The following is a 23,978-nucleotide window of genomic DNA, read 5'->3' on the forward strand; positions in this document are numbered from 1 at the left end:
TCACGGTGTAGTGCGCTTATCTAGGGAGAGGGGGATGTTTTGCGATGCGAATCGTGACGTGGTTGAGGTTTAGTCAGTCCGCGCGCTCCATCACTCGAGCCTATATTAATGCGTTAACCCGCGCTCAGGCTGCCTGTCTCTCTGCAGCATCAGTGACTGACTGGGAAATAACTGGAACTGTGAGGTGGACTATTTATTTAAAACACACTATAAGTCGGCTTTTGTTCTTGTTGCGTAATCGGATTGGCTTTAATTCAGTAACTTCTTTTGAGATGCTTTCTTTTTCACAGACGAGGAAAATTAGCTGGTAGAGACTTTTCGTGAAGCAGGACGTTTTATTGCACTTTTTTGTCAAAGCAGGGATTTTTGGACACTCCAAGAAGCGTACGCGCTCGTGACACGCAAACCGAACCGTGTTCTCTGTGTTGCGCGCGCTGCAGCGATGATCGCGTTCTTTGTTGCGCTCCTGTGCGCTCGCGCTGCTGGAACCCTGGTGGCTGCGGATGGGCAGCCTCAGGGCGAGCGCTTCGTGTGCACCGCCGTGCCTGCGGGCGCCGACCTCAGCTGCCCGGTGGACACGGATAACCGCGTGCAGAGCGCGAGCCCTCAAGAAGACGAGTACAGAAGCACGATCGTGCAGCTCCGGGAGACCGTGCTGCAGCAGAGGGAGACCATCTCGAGTCAGCAGTTCACCATTAAAGAACTCAACTCCAAACTTTCGCGCTGCGAGGCCGCGACGCACGACGCACGAGACAGCAAGTGGCGCGGAAGCGCGCGTAGGAAAGACTTCGGGAAGAACACTATGGGCGATCTGCCGCGCGACCCTACGGAAACCATCGAGCAGTTGGGCAAGACCATGCAAGGGCTGAAAGACCGACTGGAAAACTTGGAGGTGAGAAAAGATGCGCTCAGTGTGACTCTGCTGGGAAACATGATTTTCGTGAATGTGCGCTAAACTCGGGCGGCACGGTGGTGTAGTGGTTAGCGCTGTCGCCTCACAGCAAGAAGGTCCGGGTTCGAGCCCTGTGTGCTCCGGTTTCTCCCAAAGACATGCAGGTTAGGTTAACTGGTGACTCTAAATTGACCGTGAATGGGTGTCTATGTGTCAGCCCTGTGATGACCTGGCGACTTGTCCAGGGTGTACCCCACCTTTCGCCCGTAGTCAGCTGGGATAGGCTCCAGCTTGCCTGTGACCCTGTAGAACAGGATAAAGCGGCTAGAGATGATGAGATGAGATGAGATGAGGTGTGCTAAACTCTACCTTTCCCCTTGATGCCTTCATCGCTGCACAGAAATGTAGAGATAGTGTACCTTTATACCGTATGATCTAAAGTGTGCTATATGCACCCATAGGTAAAGGTACGGGAAAAAAAGTGCACTTGCTGGTACAACCCCAGATCCAGTTTAATACCCTTTCCCGTGATTGCTTTTCCATTAGAATATCTCTCCTGTTGGCAAACATCATGATTATCATTCTGCGCACGCTCCCATTAATCTCCCTCCGTGTCTCTCTCCATTTCTCTATGGGACATCTTTATTTCCTGTTGCTTTATGCATTATGTGCAGTGCCGTGTCCAATTCTTCACGCAGAGCTTAAAGCTTACAAAGGGATGAAAGGCACCACCTAAATACTCCAAGCACAATGTGCCTTTTTGTGGTGTATATACCATTTCATTCTGTGTAAAAATAAATCGGTGTTTTCATTGTGACAGTAGTGTCAGAGTGGTTTATGGAACTTACACTCTCAGAACGAAAGGTGTTTTCAAAGGGTCTTAAAAGGTTCATTGAATAATAGCTTCTGAAAAAGGTTTTCTGATAGGGACTGACTCGGCATGGAACCTTCAGCGGTTTCCCCAAAGGGATGTAATGGTTTCCCCAGAGATTTAAACACAGATGGAATTTGATCAAAGTACGTAGCATGCTATAATGAGGAGTTAAATCAGCATTAACTAAATATTACATTACAGGCATTTAGCAGATGCTTTTATCCAGAGCAACGCACAGCATCCCCAGAGCAGCCATTCCTGCTGCTCCAGGGAATCAAACCTTTTGGTCGCAAAGCTGCTTCTCTAACCATTAAGCCATGGCTTAATGCTATGGGAGACCAGATCACCGGGAGACCGGGAGACTTAGTGCCATGAAATGTATTAATTTTGTATGAAAGGCACGTGATTTTTGAGATGAGAAGCAGAATGTCCACATGATGTGACTAGAAGGGCACTCTATAGAGTGCATACTTCTGTCAAGCCACATACAGTATTATCAACATCAAAATCAAATCACTTGAACCTAGGATATTTTTTTTTCCATTTCCGGTTGAGCGCACGCTGTGTGCATTTTGGCTGCCGCTTCTCACCGGAGCATTTCATTTTTATTTTCTCCCTTTGTTTATCTTTTTGTGTTTGTATAGTTTGATGGGTTTTTTTGTTTTGTTTTGTTTTGTTTTTTTTTAATGTTTTGTCCACTGGTTGTGGCGTGGCTCCGGACCCAGTTTTGGGCGTCAGTTCCCTTCAGGCCTTGGTCCACCATAGGTGATGCCTGTGCTCCTCACTATGGACTGCAGTGAGCTCATTGCTCTTTTAACATCGGGGTTGTCCAGTGCTCTGTGCGGCAGTGCTTCTGTGCTTAGTGCAGTGTTCTGAGCGATGTTGCCCAGTAGAATCGCGGTAGCTGTGCAGGTGGTTTGGGACATACCAGCGCTCTGTGTGGCGATGCTTCTGTGCTCAATTTGTGGATCCATGGTGTGGTGTTCCAAGCAATGTTGCCCGGCGGTGGTGTGGTGGCCGTACAGGCGGTGTGGGATTTATCTTCTTGTGCCTTTTGGTGGGACTGTGGGTAGCTGCACCATTAGAATTACATCCTGACCCTCTTTTGGTGGGCTTTTTTTTCCATTTCCCTAATTGTAACGCGACCTTGGGTGTGAGAAAGGCGCTATATAAGTTTAACTAATTATTCCATCCATCCATCCATCCATCCATCCATCCATCCATCCATTATCTGTAGCCGCTTGTCCTGTTCTACAGGGTCGCAGGCAAGCTGGAGCTTATCCCAGCTGACTATGGGCGAGAGGCAGGGTACACCCTGGACAAGTTGCCAGGTTATCGCGGGGCTGACATGAACTAATTATTATTTATTATTATTATTATATTAAAGCTGTACACCAAATTTCATCAAACTCCGTTCACTACTTTCTGAGTTACATTGGGAACAGACAAAAAAAATTAAAAATCCTGGGTCCGCATACATATCTGAATCCTAGATCCAGATCCAGATTTGTATCAGAATCTAATCAATTGTTCCATGGCCCACCTTTCCTCAAAATTTCATCAAAATTTGTTCACTACTTTTTGAGTCACGTCAGGAACAAACAAACAAATGGAGGTGAAAACATGACCTTCTTCAACAAAGTTGGTGATGCTAATTAAGACATACTTGAGCCCCAAGAGTAAAGAAGTGCACAAACCCAAGCATCTATACTGAACGTGTATAGAAATCTAACCGCTAGGCATGCACATTCAGATTTGCATAGTGTCTGACTCATCATCACCTGTGCACAATGCAAGAAAACATTATTTGACACACTGACTATTCACATTCACTTATAAAGCCATCATGCTGCAGGATATGATTAAAGCTGTATCCTTCCCCTTGCATAGCAGCAGCTGCATGCCAATGCATCTGGTGCACCATTCCCCAATGAACTGCGTGACCTGCTAAAGCGGCGGCTGGGAGTCCTGGAGAGCCAGTTGCTGAGGAGGGTAGCTGAGCTTGAGGAGGAGAAGACTCAGCTATACAACGAGACAATGGCCCACCGGCAGCACACAGAGAACACGCTCAACTCGCTGCTGGAAAGGATCACAGAGCTAGAGAGAAGTATGTCACACTCACATATCATCTCTCTGGACTGAATTACACTTGGAATGGAGTGTCTCTATAGATTGGTCCAGAAAGGTTTTTTTTTTTTTTTGTGATTTCTCAAAGCATGGAGCAGTTAGTTCATATTTATAAGCGCTAGCTTAAGGCAGGCTCAAACCAAGGCTCTGCAATGTTATACTGAAGTAAGCTGAAGTTTTTCTGGTGGTAGTTCCATATGAAAGAACTTACAGATTGACTGCCTTTCAGATTTTTCAAATTTAGGTCATAAAAAGAATTTTCCCTGAATTTTTGTTTAGTGGACCGAAAGCTACTGAATTTGAATCACAGACTTCCAATTTTATTAGTTTTTTTTAATCGAACAATTAATGAATTTTGGGTCATGTGGCCCTAAATTCTCTGCTATTTTTTCCTGCTTCACCATGACGCAATACAAGATACTACCTCATGCGTCACATGGTGGGCTTTCCCCGTTTGCGCAAGGCACTGTGGGCTACAAATTTGAAACAGGAGAGAAAAACGGAGGATGTGAGTGTGCGAATGAAATGTGAAAGACTGACTACAGTAACAGAAAGCGAGAAGAAAGACGTTATGTTGTGAAGGAAAGGAAACGCAGGACCAAACTAATAAATATCAGCGGTCAGTGAGCACCTCGGTGTGATCAGCTGTTTGTTTAGAGACAGAATGATGTAACTGTCAGTGCATGATCAAGGTAAACCTGTAGATGGCAGTAATACAACACTGTGGATGCCAGCTGCCGTAAAACCCAAAAGAAGAAGAAGAAGGTAAACCTGCGCATGCGCACACGGACTTCCTCTGTCTGCTTGACTGCGCGAAGCGAGCGATTTCATGCATATTATTTACTAGGGAATCCCCTCAAATTAAATAACTTCCCAGCCACAGAATGGCCTGTTTTTTTATGTTATTTTTTGAGATATTACAGAAATAAACATATATCACAATGACCAAATTTTAGAGGGAACTAAATTTCACCGATTTTATGAAATCGGAAAGCCGTCTAGCTTTAATGTTTGCAGTCAGTTCATTTTCTTTTTATACAGCTCAGTACTGGGGATCACATAGCCGTTGGCTATCTGAATGTGGATCTGGTATCATTAGGCTAATTTCAACTTTCACAGTTGAGAGCAGAGCACAAATATGGCTGATTTACTAATGAGAACAGGTGGCTATTAGATCTAGATATAAGCTTCAGTGAAGTTAGTCCTAAATATTGTTTCTACATTTCTGTTCATCACTCTACTATTTTTCTTCCTTTAGGTAACAGTGCATTTAAATCCCCAGAGGACTTCAAGGTTTCTCTGCCCTTACGCACAAACTACCTCTATGGCCGCATCAAGAAGAGTCTACCAGAAATGTATGCCTTCACCATGTGTATGTGGCTCAAGTCCAGTGCTAGTCCTGGCATTGGAACACCATTTTCATACGGAGTCCCTGGACAAGCCAATGAGATTGTGCTGATAGAATGGGGCAACAATCCCATTGAACTGCTTGTCAATGATAAGGTGAGTCATTAATTTTATCATATAAACTTGCACATTCCTCATGTTTCTGTCATATTTTGGTACATTATGCTGTCTCATTGGGAATTTAATGTAGATTGTGGTGCAGTTCATTACACAACACCAACCGATGGGTTGTAATCATGAATGGGGCACTTAATCAGTTGTTCCAGGGATCCAGCCATTGCAAGTTGCTTAAATAAATTATTATACTGTACACTACACTTTATTAAATTGGCTTATTATTAGGATAAGATTATGCAGAGTCTCTTTCATATAAGTCCCTTTGAAGGAGCTGTTACTATAGAAATGATAACTTTTATAGTGAATGAGCACCTTAAAATAAATGTATCATCTGAATTGAAGCCAGCACTATTGTCAGAGCTGTTATAGAAAATAAATCAATACCTTGAAGTCAATTAGAATCAAGAATTCAACAATTCTGTGGTATAATTACATACATAAGTGCAGATGGAAAGATATCCCCAAGGGTATCCTACTCTCTCTGTGCTATAACCGTAGACACAACATTCATAATGGCCAGCACATATTTCCAACCTCAGCTGCCATTAGGGCTTTGAAGTAGCATGAGAATTGATATTACTATGCCAAGCTTCAACTACATGGAGTGGTGGAAATCAGCATTACAAAGGTAGTGATCAAAAGAATGAGGTGGGAATTCAAAGAGGGATTCAAGTGCAATTGGATAAACAGCTGCACAGTGCACCATCTGAGGGCCTAAAAATAACTGCAGAATCAGTCATTGTAGTAATTTAAACTTTTACTGACAATCCTTTCCAGTAAAAATCATCATTTGGAACGAGGATAAACAAGGAACTATTTTAATGAATTTGTCAAAAACCCAGAAACAACAAACTCATTTAAGATGTTTTCTTTCGATCGATATTAAGAACGATATCAAAATTTGTTGTGACTGCTATTGAGGGACAGATCATATACTTAAAGGAGATACGCAGAACCTTTATTTTTAAATACATTTCTGAGTGGATAGTATCGCCATCCTTGACTCTTGTATGTTGCATAATTGGGAATAAAAATATATATTTTTGAGAGTTAAAATCGACCGCAAAGTTGGCATTCGAGCTGCCCCACTGAGCCAGCCAGCCCTGGGTGGGTGACGTCACAGCGAGAACCGGTGCTATAGACCAAAGCCAGACTCGGCAGGCGAGAGTGGTTGCAATGGCCTCTTCGTTCGGATTTATTGAAGATTCTTCTGATTCCTCAGATAGTAATACATCTGACTGTGATAGTCCTGAAATTGGAGTGGGTGTGTACATGCTACTGCTATGCACATAGAACCGTATCAGTTCGAACCATCGGAAAGTGAATCCGATAGTAACACGTCGGCCACAGAGGCCCCCACCTTACGAAATAAAGCCAGAGAACAAAGCCGTCTAGAGAATTGGATGAAATTGAACTGACAGTTTCATGTGACTCTCATTAAAACAGGATAGGCATTATAACTTATGCAACACGCATGCATTTTCACTGATAAAATGTAAAAGGCTAATTACATAATCAGATGAACTGAGACAATCACATTCTGAAGCAAATTAAATAATCTTATACCGGTAACTTAAACACACAATACAAGTTACATGGATTAATCTAAATGCAGGTAAACAACGTGTGTTGTTTTTGTTGTTATGTAACCAAATGAGAGTCGCATCTTACTAGTCTGTGTTCTCGCTTCCTGAAGGCCGAGCTCGTGGCCGATTGTTTTGAAACAATCTGATTTTCAGTTCTTCGTTCATTCGCTTCTTCCACGTAAGGGCGAGATATTGCTGCTGAGGCAAGCATATCCAGTGGGGAAAAAAAGCATATCCAGCAGAGAAATCTGATGACTGGTCCACTCATTCTCCATTTTCTCCATACCGAGTACTCCGCCATTACTGCTCAGCTCACACTCCGGGAGAACTGGTGCAACTGAACTTACTTTCCTTTTCTTGTAGTTTTCTTTTCCTTTAATTGTTGGTACTGCACCGTCTTTCAGTACGGGCTTATAGCCAACACTCCTCAACAGATCAGAGGTTTCATACGAGTCATCAGTAAAATGTGCAGAGCAGAGGAGAGATCACTTCGTAGACGCCCAATCCGTGAATTTCTTGCAAAACCCATCCAAATCTTTGCAGTTTGAACATTCTTGGGCCATGAATGCAACATAAATCCACCTTCTGTCATGTTGCTGCACCCGCCAGCAACACATCTATGTGGCATGGCGATAAATTAGCTCAAAATGGAGGATCAAAGTTGCAGTTAGCTCTGTGTTTTAGTATAGCGGAAATGGCGATTAGACCAATAGCCTTCCTATCTGACATCACAGATGTCAAGGTCATTCACTCAGACCGCTACCTATATGAATCACTTTAATTGTAAAAATTACTATATTAGATTTATTGTTAACGCTTAAAACTATTCGTATGCCATTCTTGAGGTCTCAAGGCATTTCTAAACAAAAAGTGAGGCCATGGTTCTGCATATCTCCTTTAACTACTGCATATTAACTAGAAGTTAGACAATGTGTCAATTATGACTTCTACCCAGATTTGCTTAATTACAATTATTAATGAAGTTATGGACTAGTTAAGCCTTAATGAGCAGTTCAACAAAAATCGCTTCTTCTCTGTCAATTCCTCACCATTTTGGATTCTTTCTGGCAAATAGGTAGATACTCCTAAGGTGTATATAGCTTCTATATATAGCTTGTACATAGTGTATAGCTTGCAAAATTTATTGCACAAGTTGGCCCACTTTAGATCGTTCCTTCTGGACTAGACAGGGCCAGAGTGAGCTACGCCGTCATTGACGTTCTCGTTGGTATATAAAACAGACTTTCATAGCAATGGAGCATTGTATTTAGCTCACCTTTATGATGCAAGTCCTGTCGTTTAGAGCACAGTGAAAAAGGCACATCTCGTGTGTGCCTGCATACAAGATCAGCTCTTTCAGGTACATGATATCATATCCTGCATGATGACATATCCTGCATCCAAAAAGCATTTTTCACTTTTCTTGAATATTGGTACCACAGGAAAATAAAAACGGCATATGGATGAACCTTGAGCCCACCATTTTGCAAACCTGCATGCACAAAAGTGGCTTGTGGAACTTTGAAATCAAGGCACAGTTTGGAAGGAATTTTATGTGAATGTAAACCTGTGATTATGGTCCCTGCCCCCAAACAAGCCTAAAATTGGTACTGAATGCAGACTCAAGCATTCAGACCAAGTGTGAATATGCCCTAAATTACCTAGTTTTTTAATCAACTAAATCTAAACCAAAACTAAAATTAATAATAATAACCAAAATAAAGCAGGACACAGCTAATCCATTTGTTAAAACAACAATTGTAGTTTGGTACAAATCACAAGTCATGTTTAGGGGACCAACAGGGTGATCACAATTTCCTGCTATGTGGAGTAACACAATGTTTACACCAGTTAAATCACATCCTGGGTTCAGGCTCTGGGCTCGGATGGGATGACAGAAGATCTCAGACCTTTCTAGAGATACCACCCTTATGTCCTTTTAAAAAGGACATAAATAAAAAAAAGTTATAAAGACAAGTCTTCAAGAAAATTTTGGGGATCCTTCAAACTCATTTGTTTAAATATTTTTAAACACAGAGTTTCATTCACTGTAGGATTCAGTCTTATCAATGCCCTGCTTTAAGTATTGTTGAAGGACAGACAACATCAGACCCCTATGCTAAAGGAAAGACCTCAATAATATACAGGAAATTGCTAAGGGTGGCTACAGAATCCTCAAAGTATAAAAGAATGGCATGTATAGATTATTTCCAGAGCTGCAATGGGAAATGGCTTGTTATCAAGCACAAACATTACCTATTAATAGTAGATTTAAATCTAATATAATTGGCTTGGGTGCCATGATGGTGCAGTGGTTAGTACTGTCACCTCACAGCAAGAAGGTTCTGGGTTCGAACCTCATGGCTGACAAGGGGCCTCTCTGTGTAGAGTTTGCATGTTCTCTCCGTGCCTGCATGGGTTTCCTCCGGGTGCTCCGGTTTCCCCCACAGTTCAAAGACATGCGGGTTAGTTCAATTGGCTATTATAAATTACCCATAGGTGTGAGTGTAAATGGCTGTCTGTCTCTCTGTGTTGGCCTCTTGTGATGGATTGGCAACCCATCCAGGGTCCCTGGACCTATTAACCCTGCCTCATGCCTGACGTCAGCTGGGATTGGCTCCCGCAACTTGCAATGGATAAGCATGAATGAATAATTGGCTTATGTATGTAACTCCAGAAAAAGTCAATAACAAAATTCAACTGTAAACACTTCCCATACTTTTGGAAAGTGATAATCAGCACAATTTCCAAAATCATCCACAAAGAAATCCCTGTATGCCCAGAGATTTGTATTCTAGGTCTTATTCCAGAAGTATTGGCCATAAGAACTCATGAAACTCATGAAGTCGGTAACCTTTGCCTATTACAAGCAAAGTGTACCCGAACTCTTGCCCAAAGTCAGCTGGGATTGGCTCCAGCTCAGCTGCAACCCTGATGGATAAGCAACATACATAATGGATGGATGGGATTCATTTCTTGCATTTTTGAATGTCAAGACCTGATAACCTAACTTCTTAAATTTGATAGTTACCAAGTGAAACCATACCACCACCACCACCTTCTTTTTCTCTTAAGTGATATGCAGGCATGTATGTATGCATGTGGGTATATGTGTAAATGTATATAAGTAATTTATTTTCTTTATTATTTTTATCATTTTGTAAACTATCATTATTGTTTCTATCTCCACTGATAGCACATAGATCATAAGGGAGGGAATTTGTTTCGAGGGAGACTTGAATGATGTAACAAACCCAATAAAGATCTGTGATACAAAAATACAAAAAACAACAACAACAATAGCCAAATGACTAAAATATGATTTAAGCTGTTGTGTGTGGTAGCACTGCCTCATCACAGCTGCAGGGTCCTGGGTTCAATCCTGAGCTTGCGTTCCTGTCTGTGTGGCATTTCACAAGTTCTCGCCATGTCTGCATGGGCTCCCTCCCAAAACATACCGTTAAGCGGACTGTCTAATTTAAATTGCCCCTAGGTGTGAATGTGTGCATGGTGCCCTGAGGTGGACTGGTGTCCTATCCAGGGTGTATTTCTACTTCATAACCAATGTTTCCACAATAGGCTCCAGTTCAACCCAGTCTCACAAAAAATATGTTCATATCTAATATATTTTCAGCACCTTCTATATGTTGAACTAGCAGGTTACTTGGCGTTGCCTGGGTTTTGCAAAATTCTGGGTTGCCCCCAGACTTCCATGTCAAATTTGGTGAAGATCCATCGAGAAATGGTGATGTTAACTCAAGACAAACAAAAGTCCAAACACAGGGGAACCCCTGGGGCCCAAATATGGAATTTCTGAGTTCTGCCAAATTGTGGCTATCTCCTGTACCTACATGCCAAGTTTAGTGAAGATCTGTTGAGAGTTTGTGTTGATAAATGTAACGTGAAAAGAATTAAGGGAGGGAGTGGGTGGTTGTTGTGCCCCCCAGGGACCTCCCTAGGGCCCGTACATGAATTTTGTTTATATCTGCAAAATTCCGGGTCATCCCCGGACCTACTTGCCAAATTTGGTGAAAATCCATCAAATGTCGACGTTAGCTCAACAAACAAACGAACAAACAAACTTTGCCGCTTATTATATAGATATCAGTGTTCTGGCATGAGTACTGTACAAGCATCAATCACGCAGCTGAATGCTCTGTATGAGACATTCTCCAGCAGTGTTTTTTTTTAAACAAACTAATCTCTACCACTACACTGTCTGAAAAAGATTGATATGTAATCAATAATTTTCACTGGGCCCATGAAATAACTTCTCTTCTCTGCGAACATGATCAGATTTCTGAGTCACAGGGTAACACGGTAAAGCAATGCAGGTATTTTCAAAAAGTGGATAGTTTTTAACCAGTAATTTCTTGTTTGTTTGTTTGTTTGTTTGTTTGTTTGTTTGTTTGTTTGTTTGTTTGTTGCACATACAAGAACAAAATTGGCTTAACAAAATATAACAAATACAAGACATGCAGGGGAGGCCTGAAACCTGATGGTTTTTCAAGGGTCTCCCCTCATTAAAATAAAAATGACAATATTAGGGTCAACTTATATAAAGCATAAAGTTAAAAAAAAGCCTTAATAATTAAAGTCACTGATCAAATAGACAGCCAGGAAAAACAAATATACAGTCCGCTACAAGCAAATATATGAATACATGGTAAAATAACAATAATGATATCGATTTGCTGAATAAAATGATAGGACTAAGCTAAAGATCAACTTACTGAACAAATCAAATCTTAAACATGAAAATATCATCAATTATGAACAATTAATTGATAACAAGGATTTGGAAAGATAGATCAGTGTAATTTTGTAGTTGGATTATTCAAGAATTCCTTTATCAGTTGCTTCTTTAAAAGGGGCAGAGACGTACTGTTTTGTAATTTTTTTTTCGATTATTCCATACAAAGGGTCCTCTATACGGGTGGCATGGTGGTGTAGTGGTTAGCACTGTCGCCTCACAGCAAGAAGGTCCTGGGTTCGAGCCCAGCGGCCAACAAGGGCCTTTCTGTGTGGAGTTTGCATGTTCTCCCCGTGTTTGCATGGGTTTCCTCTGGGTGCTCCGGTTTCCCCCACAGTCCAAAGACATGTAGGTTAGCCTAACTGGTGGCTCTAAATTGACCGTAGGTCTGAGTGTGAATGGTTGCTTGTCTCTATGTGTCAGCCCTGTGATGACCTGGCGACTTGCCCAGGGTGTACCCCACCTCTCACCCATAGTCAGCTGGGATAGGCTCCAGCTTGCCTGCGACCCTGTAGAACAGGATAAGCGGCTACATGGATGGGTCCTCTATGCATTAAAGTAAACTGTTGCTGATTAGATTTGGTTAGAATCAGTCTTAAGTTATTGCACTGTCTTGTGTTGTGTTTGTGGATATCTGAGTTAAATTTGATGCTATCTCTGTAATGTGCTGGTAAACATGAACTTCCATAGATGATTTTGTGAACAAAAACACTAATCTGTAATTTGTTAATGTTGTATATTGTTAATAATTTTAAATCATAAAACAAATTTGCTGAAGGGAATGTACAGTATATGACACATTTGAAGCAATCTTAATAAAGCGTTTCTGTAGTAAAAGCAATGGCTTTAGCGTTGTTGGATAAGTGCTTGTCCATATAATATTACCGTTTGTTAGGTCTGGGTAAATCAACGTGTAGTATAGAATCATGAGTGGGTTTTTTTTTTTTGTGATAGTAAATATTTAACCTTTCGTATTTTTCCTATATTCTTGTATATCTTTTTGCTAATGAGCTCAACATGATTTTTCCATGTAAGCTTTTTGTCTATTAAAACACCTAAGAAGCATGTATATGTAACTTGATTGATTGGTATGTTGTCAATATATACAGTATTTTGCCATTTTTCTTACAGTGTTTTTTACTTTTTCCAGCAAAGTTGTTTTTTTTTTGTTTGTTTATATAAGGACAGTTTGTTTGCTCGAAACCACTTATTTACCCCACACATTTCATAATTCATGGAGCTAACTAGGACATCAAAGTTTCGGTGGGACATAAACAGGTTCGTGTCATCTGCGAATAGTAAACAGTTTTTTGGATACAAATGCTAAGTCATTTATACAGATTAGAAACAATAGTGGGCCAAGGATGGATCCTTGTGGGACACCACATGAAATGGTTTTCATAGAGGAGTGGTAGTCACGGGTGGTAACATATTGTTTCCTGTTTGATAAATAGTCATTTAGCCACTTACGAACAGAACCCTGAAAGCCATAACAGCTCAGTTTATCCATTAGGATGTGGTGGTCTGCAGTTTCAAAAGCTTTCGACAGATCCAGGAATATCCCTATAGTATATGTTTTGTTTTCTGGAGCTGTTGTAATTCTTTCAACAAGTTATAAAAGGGCCATATAGCATGAATATTTTTTCCGAAATCCATATTGGTGGTTATATAGAACATTATTTTTTTCTAGGTGCCGTACCATCCTTTTGTATACTAATTTTTCTAAGATTTTAGAAAATCTAGTAAGCTAGATATTGGTCGATAGTTAGTGAATACACAAGGGTCCCCAGCTTTATATAGTGGTATGACTTTGGCTATTTTCAGGTCTGACGGCACTATTCCAGTTTCAAGTGAAGTTTTAAAGATATGTAATTGGCTCCAAAATTGTTGGAAAGATTTGTTTTAATATAGAGTTATTTATTTAATCATGTCCAGGGGCTGAACATTTTGGCTCAACAAGTATGTCATGAATTTCACTTGTACTTGTGCCTTGAAGGATGTAATTAGTGGATAAGAGCCTCTAAGGTATGTTGGGGGAACAAACAGTTTAATCAATTTTCTTAGTCAGTGAAGGACCTATATTAATGAAAAAATCATTGAATTTGTTGACAATATCTTGTGGGTCAGATAAATCAGATACTCCATCATGAAATGTGGTAGGAAGAGCATTGTTTGGCCATTTCCTGTTGAGAAGTTCATTAATTAGCTTCCAGGTATTGCGTATGTTTGTTGATGCAGCTGTAAATCTATGATAGTATTTTCTTTTTGACATGCTGATTCACAATCAATTAAATTTATTTCTATATGTCTTATATATGTGGTGGGTTGTTGGAGTTGGGCTCTTTAGGTATGCCTTAAAAAGTCTGTTCTTCTTCATGGAAGGCTTACGTAGGCTGGGTGTAAACCATGGTTTATCAATGTCATAGTTTTGGTTTGCTGGAGAGGTTCTTAGAGGGAAGCATTTGTTGAAATGTAACTTGAGCATCAGCAAAAAAATGATGGTAAGCAGCATCTGTGTCATTGTTTTGATATATTTCATTCCAAGGCTCTACTGCTAACAAGTTTTTAAATTTTTGAATATTCACGCTGTTTACTTTGTGGTATTTGCGTTTTCGACAATTAATTTTTTTACCTCTACTGTAAGGTTTTATGATATAAAAGATTGGGAAGTAGTCAGATATGTCTATGACAAGCAAGCCTGATGTGTGTGAGTTCATCAATTTCTTGAGGCTACTAAGAATTGTAATGGAAACTTCTAATAAACACTTCAGAACGCTTAGCAGTTGTCTTTTCAGTTATTTATTATAGTAGATCATATAAAAGATATATAAAATAGGAAAGGAAAGAGAAGAATAGAAGAAGACACCACTTCTGATGATGCCGAGAGTATGCGCACTCTGAGTTGTGTTTTAGTGGCTGTTATCTATTATACTCTAAAGGCAGTCGCCTACTGCTTGCACCTTCACGTGATTGGCTCAAGATTTTCTATGAAGCTTTGTTAAAGCGTGCACCTGGCGTGCTCTGGTATGTGCAGGCGGATGCGTAGTTATGGAGAACTCAGGCACCCTGCTTATCACCAGCCAAGGCCACAGAAAGGTGATTACAACATGGGAAAAACATCTTTCTCAGTACACTAGGCCACTTGAGCTCAACACACAGAAACACAGAGAATAGGAATGTTCATTCACTAAATTTCCCTCACAGAATATAGAGGTTGTCCATAGTTTTAAAATACACACATTACTATACCGGTGGCATGGTGGTGTAGTGGTTAGTACTGTCGCCTCACAGCAAGAAGGTTCTGGGTTCGAGCCCAGTGGCCGACAGGGACCTTTCTGTGTGGAGTTTGCATGTTCTCCCCATGTCTGTGTGGGTTTTCTCCGGGTGCTCCGGTTTCCCCCACAGTCCAAAGACATGCAGGTTAGGTTAATTGGTGGCTCTAAATTGACTGTAGGTGTGAGTGTGAATGGTTGTGTGTCTTTAAGTATCAACCCTGCGATGATCTGGCGACTTGTCCAGGGTGTACCCTGCCTCTCTCCCGTAGTCAGCTGGGATAGGCTCCAGCTTGCCCGCAACCCTGCACAGGATAAGCGGTAACGGATAATGGATGGATGGACACAAGATGCTTAAAAAAAGAGGTAAAAATTATTGGATATTGATCTTAATTAAAGAGTGTAGCGGTTAACTTGGTTAAAATATATTGCTGCAAAACATCTGACACAGAGCATTTGATTGAACCATTGATTGGCTCCACTAGTATATTAACTTTTAACCTTTTGTCCGATGTCCTATAAACATCCAAAGTATTAAGATAGATAATGCTTACACTGCTCTGGCTATAATCTCCCATGTTAGTTATATAAAATATTTACCAGACTGTAACTTTTATTTATTGTTTGAGAAACTATTATTATCTCGTAATGCTTTACAAACATGAAATCCTCCCAACTCCGCTACTGAATTTCTGCATGACACGTTTGGGATTCATTAGACTTCATTAGATATCTGTATGTCTGGCTCCTGTTGAAGACATCCTGAGGGTTGAGAGGGTGGGAGAGAGAAACGAGAGAGTGAGCTTGGCTTCCTGAATAATTCCCATGATGTCACTCCTGAGTTGCAACAGTTTGGTGTTTGGTTTATTGAGAAAGGCAGCTTGGCCTTCAGCTCTCTGCATTGTGTGTGTGTGTGTGTGTGTATGTGTGTGTGTGTGTGTGTGTGAGAGAGAGAGAGAGAGAGAGAAATATTGTCAGACTGAATCTGACTAAATGCCGTTTCCAGCACATCTCACTATGAACACACCATTAAACTGCAGGAAAGTTTTCATGTAAAAAGCTGTGTTTGCTCTGATTAATTGTTGTGTCATATATTACAAGTTACACATTACATATTACAAGTCAAGGCATTCAAAATCCATGTAGGTGGTAGGTAGGTGCAAAACACATTAACAAACTAAAACACAACAACATTAACTCAAAATGAGAATCTAGCCTTTCCATTTTGAGTTAATGACAAGGTTTTGGGTTTTTTTGGTTTTGCTGTTGTATTTCTGACATTGCTGTTGCACTTTGACATTTGTTATGGTGTTTTTCGTTTTGTTCTTGTGTTTTCTGACTTGCTGTTACATTTTTTATCTGTTTCAGGTAACTGTATGTTGCCTTGTAATATGTTCCACAATGCGGGGTTACAGTGTGAGAGCATTGTTAGGTCTCTTGCTGTGCATTCCAGACAGTGTGTATAAAGAAACAAATGAACATAATACGGTGTCACGGTGGTGTGTAGTGGTTAGCGCTGTTGCCTCACAGCAAGAAGGTCCTGGGTTCGAGCCCAGCGGCCAGCGAGGGCCTTTCTGTGTGGAGTTTGCATGTTCTCCCTGTGTTTGCATGGGTTTCCTCCGGGTGCTCAGGTTTCCCCCACAATCCAAAGGCATGCAGGTTAGGCTAATTGGTGGCTCTAAATTGACCGTAAGTGTGAATGTGTGTGTGAATGATTGTTTGTCTCTATGTGTCAGCCCTGCGATGACCTGGTGACTTGTCCAGGGTGTACCCCATCTCTCGCCCATAGTCAGCTGGGATAGGCTCCAGCTTGCCTGTGACCCTGTAGAACAGGATAAGCGGCTACAGATAATGGATGGATGAACATAATATCATTAATTTGGCAAATCATACCCATGGGAAAGTTTTGCATTTTCACAAATGCAAAACCTGCATAGAACTAGTAACAAAAAAGTCTAATCGATGATCTTATGCTTGTATTGTCACCCCAATACCCTCAACTACTTTACAGGTTATCTTAAACAACGATGGACTATAAACTGACTCTGCAATTTTTATGGTGTCTTGGTAAGGCCGATGAGCTATTGCCATCATGCGGCGTCCATCATCCGTCTGTCCATCGTCCATATACAATTCACAAAAATTGCTACTCCTCCCTGAATTTTCAATGGATTTTGATTATTTTGTTTGGAAGATCTAATCAGTCTGCACAATAGTTACTCCTTGGTTTTGTGATTTCTCATTAACAGGTTGCTAATTAACAAACTTTTTCAGGAGAATCACTACTCCTTCCTGAGTCTTTAGAGGATTTTGATTCTGATTGTTATACCCCTCGCAAGCAAAGTTTGAAAGGAGTATATTCAAAATCCATCAAATCGTTTAGGAAGAGTTGCGCTTACAAGACACATGGACAGTCGGACAGGGTGATTCCTATATCCCCCCCCCCCCCCCCCCCCCCCGAACTTAATTTGCAGGGGGTATAACAATCAGAATCAAAATCCTCTAAAGACTCAGGAAGGAGTTGCGATTCTCCTGAAAGTTTTTTGTAAGCGCAACTCCTCCTAAATGGTTTGATGGATTTTGATGCAACTTTTACACAGTTGCAGTATACCACCTGAAGATGTGCATGAAGGAAAATAATCCCGGTCCGATGTTTTAAAGGGGAGATAACTCATTCAACTTATTCCCTTACATATGCCAATATATGATGACAGGCTCATAAGTGGGGATTATTCTATAGTGAGTTTACTCACAGTTCTAGTTTTGTTTGGAAGATCTAATCAATGTGTACAAAAGTTACTCCCTGGTTTTGTGATTGGTATGACCATGTGAGCTACTGCGTTGCTGACGCTCTGTTTGGCTCACCAGCCATAGGGCCGATGAGCTGTTGCCATCATGCAGCGTCCGTCGTCCATCCATCGTCCGTCCACAATTCACAAAAATTGCTACTCCTCCCTGAGTTTTCAGTGGATTTTAATTGTTTTGTTTGGAAGATCTAATCAGTCTGCACAACACTTACTCCTTGATTTTGTGATTTCTCATTTACAGGTTGCTAATTAGGCCAATTAACAAACTTTCAGGAGAATCACTACTCCTTCCTGAGTTTTTAGAGGATTTTGATTCTGATTGTTTTGTTTGGAAGATCTAATCAGTGTGTACAAAAGTTACTCCCTGGTTTTGTGATTGGTACGGCCATGTGAGCTACTGCATTGCTGATGCTCTGGTTATTAGTATTATTACTTACAATTTTTTCATATTTGGTAGTGTTAAACATTGTACTTTGTGCATAATTAGACTCTATACATGTGATCTCATTCAACACCCTGTTCTCCAGGTGGCTCAGCTGCCTTTATCAGTGGGCGATGGCCGATGGCATCACATCTGCATCACCTGGACGACCAGAGACGGCTTCTGGGAGGCCTATCAGGATGGCGAGAGGTTGGGCACTGGGGAGAACTTGGCCCCTTGGCATCCAATTAAACCTGGAGGAGTGATCATACTGGGTCAAGAACAGGTAGGAGCAAAAGAAAGACATTAACCATCCCTTAAGGAACAGACAGGAAATAAATAGAGAGTCTTCACACGCGAGGAGTCAAAAACATCACCTGGTTGTATGTACTATGCTGCTGCTATACCACTGGTATACCACATGGTGTGAGTGTGTACTCCTCAGGGAGGGTACACAAAGGCAGGCTGATGTCACTGAACTTAGCTATAGCTTTAGGTAACCAAGTGCCTTCTGGACTGTACAGTACACATAGAGTGTAAAGACATTACATCCACTGAGTTGGTAATTGCGATGCTCATTCAGAAAGTATATTTTTATTATTAACCATTTCTAAGCTCTATGCAAAAAAAGAAGATGAGGAGGAAGGGAAAAAGAAAAAAAATGGAGTGATCATTTAAGCTGACTACTTAGCACAAGAAACAATAAATCTGTTTTGGGAAGTAGGAGAGACTTGAGGTAAAAAATGACAGTGAAGCTTTCAGTAATACATTACATAACTTTACATTGCATTACTTTAAATAAACATTGCATTGTTTGCACAGAAATTATGTCAAAAAAGAAAAGATCCTAATGGCAAATGTTACTGCTCACACTTAAAGGAGAACTGAAGGCAAATTTTTTATTATCAAAATTCTATTTATCTAATTTTATTAAATATAAGAATGCATTTTTGATAGCTATTTTGTCACTGCTATAGCAAGTTATGAGTGTTTGAAATATGCTATGTAATATATCAGTCCATATGTCAAAGCAATGGCTGTAAACGAGATTTGTTGAGACCTGTGCGAGACATCGTAGGACGGAAATAAACCGTACAGCGGAAATCAAAGTGACCAACATCTGCCAACATTGTCAAAAGACACGCACGCTCTCTTTCAAATGCTGATGTAATCAAGCCAGAAGTTTTGTTTGTTTTGATAGTTTTCAAAACAGTTTTCAAAATGGCGGCACTGACACCTGGCTGACACTTCACGTTTCTAAGTCTCGCACAAGTCTCATGGAGATCATGCGGATAAGCGACGCCTGCTGTGGACCAAACGACCTAAATTCAACATAGCTAAAAACCAAATAGGCTGATAAGTATAATATTTAATTGCAATTAGTTGCCAATACGAGTCACGATATAAGGTTACTAAAACCAAAAACGTAATTTAAGAAATAAAGCAAGTTTAAAAATTACTTCAGTTCCCCTTTAAGCAGACAGTTTAAATTATAAGACGACTGACCTTTAAGCAGACGGAAGACATGTTATGATTGCTGTGTTCAGCACATTAAATGCCGGCCCATGGGCTACAGCTATTTCAGTATTTTATATTCGCCAAACCAAGCCAAGAAGCCTTTATTTGTCACACATACACTCAAGCACACAGTGAAATTTAACCTCTGCATTTAACCCATCTGAAGCAGCGAACACACACATGCACACACAAATGAGCAATGAGCACACATGCATACCCAGAGCAGTGAGCAGCTATGCTACAGTGCCCAGGGAGCAGTTGGGGGTTAGGCGCCTTGCTCAAGGGCACTTCAGCCCAATCTCAGCCCAAGGCCACCCCATGTTAACCAAACCGCATGTCTTTGGACTGTGGGGGAAACCGGAGCACCCGGAAGAAACCCACACAGACATGGAGAGAACATGCAAACTCCACATAGAAAGGCCCCCGTTGGGCCCTGGGCTCAAACCTAGAACCTTCTTGCTGTGAGGCGACAGTGCTAACCACTGCACTACCGTGCTGCCCAAACATGCAGTTTCTGTCATAGATTCTATGTTACGGCTTATACAGTCAGATATACAGATATACGGCTTATACAGTCAGATATACAGATATACGACTTATACAGTTTTTTGTACATTACTTAGCTGAAGGCAAATCATCAGACCAAAGACTAGTGACAAGGCTAGAGCTATAAATAAAGCTTGAGCAAATGGTAAATGACAATGTTTCAGTGGTGGAAATAGTATAAAACATACTGATTTGAATAGAAGCACTGATTCTGTATTAATAATTCACTTGAGTAACACTAGGAGTCATGATCAAGGGCAGTACTCAAGAATAAATTGTAATTACTTTGTAAAAACAATAGGCAATTGCAGCATAACTGTTAAATTGGGCTTGGGATGCTCATTTGTCTTCGTTGTCTCAGCTATTGCTTCTGCTCACTAAGCAGGTGCCTGAAGTATAGACTTTCTGCAGGAAACTGCTTTATTTTGATGGGGTCTTGAAATGAAATTAGTTCAAGATTTGTACGTACTGTCTTCCAGTTTACAGCCTTCCAGGATTAAAAGTTTTGGGGTTTTTTTAGTAAACATTTGTTCATAGAGTTTGTGGTAAAAAGCCAAATAATTTACCTCATTTTATCCAAAGTGACATTTTTGAGACAGGATACACTTGAACAGTTGAGAGCCATGCTCAAAGGCCCAGCAGTGGCAGCCTGGTGATGCTGGGATTTGAACCCACAACTTTCTATTTCCCTTGATGCCTTAATCAGTGACCTAACATTGCCCTAATGTACTCTACTGTCAAACTTGAGAACTTTCAGTGGCTGTAATGTTTGGTGACCTGTTTACCCCATTTCTTTATCTCAATAGGATATTGTTGGAGGAAGGTTTGATGCCACGCAGGCTTTCGTAGGAGAGCTAAGCCACTTCAACATGTGGGATCGGGTTCTCCGCCCTACAGACATCTCTGGCATGGCCAACTGCTCGGCCTACATGCCTGGCAATGTCGTGCCCTGGATAGACACCAATGTTGAGGTCTTCGGAGGAGCCACAAAAGCCGCATTGGAGATATGCGAGGACCGTCTTTTTGACTCGTAAAATAGACCCTGCCTATATAGAGCCAACATTATTTTTTGGAGGTAAAGCAAAACACCTCACCATGCTGCTTTGGGACCATTGTGGAGAGGCAGTCATTTTATGAAACAGTATTCACTGTGCTTATATTATTCTCTCTGGTGGATTTCTCCTCTTTTTTGCTGTTTATTTTTTGTTGTCAACAAGGTCAATGATTGAAGTAATTGTGGCTTGTGAAATATTTAAAAAAAAAACATTCACAACATCCAAGTTTAAAAATGTTTGAACAGGTGCAGGCTTAAGCTTCTTGTCAATGTTAGATTTGTTTTTGTGTTGCACACAGCTAAAAAAAATTGTATAACTTTATTGTGAGCAGAGGAGTCACTGGATTGCGGAGTCCTGCTGTACGATCAAATTGCATGAAGGCTTACATTTAAGTTCATTTTTAATGCCCTGTACATGTAGGAACAAGCATTTAAAGCACCTTCAGCAAACTGAGGGAACCCAAGATAGGGCTTGAGCAGAAGCACTCTGCTCTTTATAACATGCATGAATGAAAAATTCTCTTTATATATGCAAAGCTGCCTACGCAGCCAAATGTGACAGAAAACGATTGATCAGGGCTTAGTGGAAGGTTCCGTACACTTTCTTGAGCATTCTATGGATCCAGAGGGACAGAGATATGGAAGGAAGGCGATATTGATGAACAGAACCAGCATATTATGTTTGGGAAAGTGAAAGAATGATAACCTTTGATTGTTTTGCAAAATACTAGCTTTATGAATGAAAGCCTCACAGACACTTTTTATACATTTTATAAATGGATTTTTGTCAAGGAAGACGAGTCTGACTTTAACCAGAATAACTGTGTCACCCTTAATTCTGTCTGCGGTCCAGATCCTCTTTAAAAAGCTATGATGAGAAACAATGTTTTGTCAGGTTGAGGAAACCTAAGTATATCAGAATTAATGGCAAACTTTGATTTCTCAACTGAAAATTACACTGAAGTGAAAATTTAAGTTTTGGAGCTTATATTTGTATTCATGTTCATTTATAGTTCTAAAAACACATGCACCATGCTATGTTGCATTTCTCGGTCGAGCAGTTATGTTTTATGGTCATTTATAGATTTCCTCACCTCTGTGAACCTTCGTATGCACTTCTAATTTGCAGCAAATAAGAGGATTAAGGCATTGATTCTTTTTTATCTACTAGGGTTTCATTAGGTGCAAAGGAAGAAAATTCGATGAAAACAAAAAGTTGATTTATAAATTCTCATTATTATTTTATTATAGAACAGTTCCGGTCCACTAATTTAATTCATCGAGTTGCTTTCCGAGAGTGCTGATATTCACATAACGGCACTGGGACCTTTCACTGTGTATATCACTCTGCTTGTCTGTATTGGGCAGGTAAAATTTCACTTCCTAGTTTGAAACGTTTCCTACAGTAGTGTTAGCGATATCATCAACAGACATGGCAAGTAATATTTTTCAGGAATATAACATTTGACTTAAAATATGAAATCTCATCACATGTAGATGAAAAGGAACAAAGGACACCAATTTTACCAGAAGCACCTTGAACAGGAATGTACAAATCAATCCGAGCCAGCTAGCCGACGTGCTATAAAGTGAGTGTGGCTTCTTTAAGATCTATTTCTGCTAGCAGAGCAAAAATAAACAGAACATTTGGTCTTACTGTGTCCAAAATATCACTTACTCAATATTTATTTCTTGTTTATAGAACTGTTGTATACAGTAAATGTAATACCACACTCAAGGTCATGCTGGTTTTCTGAATATCAGCACGGATGTGATTAGCGACGATACTTGACCTGCGGCGTCGTGCCTGCAACCGAATCACAGCTGTGCTGATATTCCATACGAGAGCACTCCCTCTTGTGTGAGATTGCTTAATTATATTATGAAATAGTAATGCACTGGGGTCTCTTTCTAACCCCAAACAATGAACAAGCAACAGAAAATGGTAGTCTACTAAAGGAGATGGATATGGATTTTAAAACACTTGTTTAATGATGTTCAAAGCCCTCAAAAAAAAATGAATATGCTTTTCTGTGGGGATATAAAAGTATTGTTGGTTTGAGGAAAGTACTAATGGATTTTAATGAAATAAAGGTTGCTTGCGTTCTTTTCGTTTACGACGACAGCAAGGTTGAATGCATTATCCCCTCAAAAGCTGAAACAGCACTGTGCATTATTTTTTGTACAGGGTCCATTAATGCTTGCTCGTTTTATAGTATTTATTGAACTGTACAGTGATGATTCAGTAAAGCTGTGCAATAGCTACGCTGTGTGAGTGCTTAATGTATACTGAGCTTTCTGTCAGGTTTTCTACATGCTTTTGTGGCCTACTACACCACAACGACCTGCCAGTCCAAATGGATCTGTGTTCACATGTGGGAGGGATGGTTCCGATGATGTGTTTTACTTGCTGTAGAATGGAAACATAAGTCCATCACATTCTCTTAAATGCTTCTTATGCAGTAAGTAAGCAGAAAGTAGGTTCGCTTGATGGGATGTGTCCTTTATGAATGAGAGAGTACTGGTATAAAACAATGCCAATGGTGTAGATGTTTTTGATGACTGAATGTATGATCATTTTCATTTGAATGACTCCGTCGTCAA

The 23,978-nt window shown here is 40.5% G+C and overlaps 1 protein-coding gene across 1 annotated transcript; it reads left to right on the top strand.

Annotated features, from left to right (window-relative positions):
• The first annotated feature begins 427 nt into the window (after nt 1-427).
• Nucleotides 428-21,354, top strand: nptx2a (neuronal pentraxin 2a). Its single transcript, XM_060902614.1, has 5 exons — nt 428-892; nt 3,657-3,873; nt 5,152-5,396; nt 18,363-18,542; nt 21,127-21,354. The coding sequence occupies exons 1-5, from the start codon at nt 443-445 to the stop codon at nt 21,352-21,354; spliced, it is 1,320 nt and encodes a 439-aa protein (XP_060758597.1). The 5' UTR covers nt 428-442.
• Nucleotides 21,355-23,978: the final 2,624 nt, after the last annotated feature.

Source organism: Neoarius graeffei, chromosome 20, assembly GCF_027579695.1.
Source record: "Neoarius graeffei isolate fNeoGra1 chromosome 20, fNeoGra1.pri, whole genome shotgun sequence".
Taxonomy (NCBI): domain Eukaryota; kingdom Metazoa; phylum Chordata; class Actinopteri; order Siluriformes; family Ariidae; genus Neoarius; species Neoarius graeffei.